We start from the raw sequence: 1120 nt of genomic DNA, 5'->3' as shown, positions 1-1120 counted from the left end.
AGGGATTATTATTAAGAACACAGGAAAATATGATTACTTTTAAATTCAAAACTATAGATAACAGTAGCATTCCTGTGGGAAAGAGGAATATACCTTTAGTAAGTTGGAGAAGATTGTAATGTAAGGTGAGTCAGGATCTCTCTGAATGGGAACTTATAAAGTTAAGTCCTGTCGAATTAATAAGAATTAAACATTGTACTTTCAAGGGCATTGCCAAGAAGACTAGAAATAGAATCTCATTGATCAGTCTGTGGCAAAAAACTTCAGAGGTCAGCTTGGTGGCTGGGATGTGAAAGTTGTTCGGTGTTCAAGCCTTAAAGACAGAATCCTGGGTTTTGGGCCTTATTGACTCGAGCAGTTAGCCTCGGTGGAGTTTGAATGTAGAGGATCTTCCAGATCTAGCTCACGTGAACAGACCCCAAGGGATAACTGATCATCAGATCTGTAGATCAGAAATGGAAAATAGAGGAAAGGCAGTTTAAAAGGACTTGGATTAGGCATGAGGCGTTTATTTTAAGATAAAGAGTATATTCTGACATGGGGTGTTACTTCTAAGAGGTAGGATAACAGTGGCAGGGCCTTAGAATAGCCATGGGCTTGGTCCCATCAACTTTGGGTGCACCCTTCATTCTTAGAATTTTCTGGCTCATGATACAAAATGTTTTCTGAGAGTGCATAAGAGATGTCTCGTCTAGAGCCTCTTTTTGTTTTCAGGTACAACGATCATTTGATAAACCAGATGTTAAAGCCCAGATGCCCACTATTGAGCGACAGTCCATGACAAGATATTTCTACCTCTTTCCTGGCAATTGAAAAGGGTACGTATCAGGAATTATGGGCAGGTGAAATAAATGGGAGAGTAATATTCGTGGTGAGGTCCAATGACCAATGATAGCCGATTGCTTGTGTGGTCAAATTAGTGTTCCTTGTTGATGTAGTTTGGTGACTAGATGTTATTTTTTATTCTACTTATATGACTCTATGTTCCCCCTCCATCTCCACAGTCAATTAATCAGTCAGTCAGTTAATCAAGGAGATAAGCCGACCAAGAAAGGAAGTAATAAACAATGAAAGATACAGGGTAGCAATTAATAAAATAAAAATGTACTCATGCTTCTAT

General features: G+C 38.8%; 1 protein-coding gene across 1 annotated transcript in view; it reads left to right on the top strand.

The window, feature by feature from the left end:
- LOC102887403 overlaps positions 1-1120 on the top strand; it is a 30550-nt gene that overhangs the window by 27408 nt on the left and 2022 nt on the right. Inside the window, exon 17 of the mRNA XM_025043765.1 lies at positions 715-818. Within this exon, the coding sequence (XP_024899533.1) occupies positions 715-813 (99 nt within the window). The 3' untranslated portion in view covers positions 814-818. The remainder of the gene's footprint in view (positions 1-714; positions 819-1120) is intronic.

This window comes from Pteropus alecto, unplaced genomic scaffold (genome assembly GCF_000325575.1).
Source record: "Pteropus alecto unplaced genomic scaffold, ASM32557v1 scaffold12, whole genome shotgun sequence".
NCBI classification, from domain to species: Eukaryota; Metazoa; Chordata; class Mammalia; order Chiroptera; family Pteropodidae; genus Pteropus; species Pteropus alecto.
Note: the sequence above shows the minus strand (reverse complement) of the source record. Positions and strands in the feature narration are given on the sequence as shown.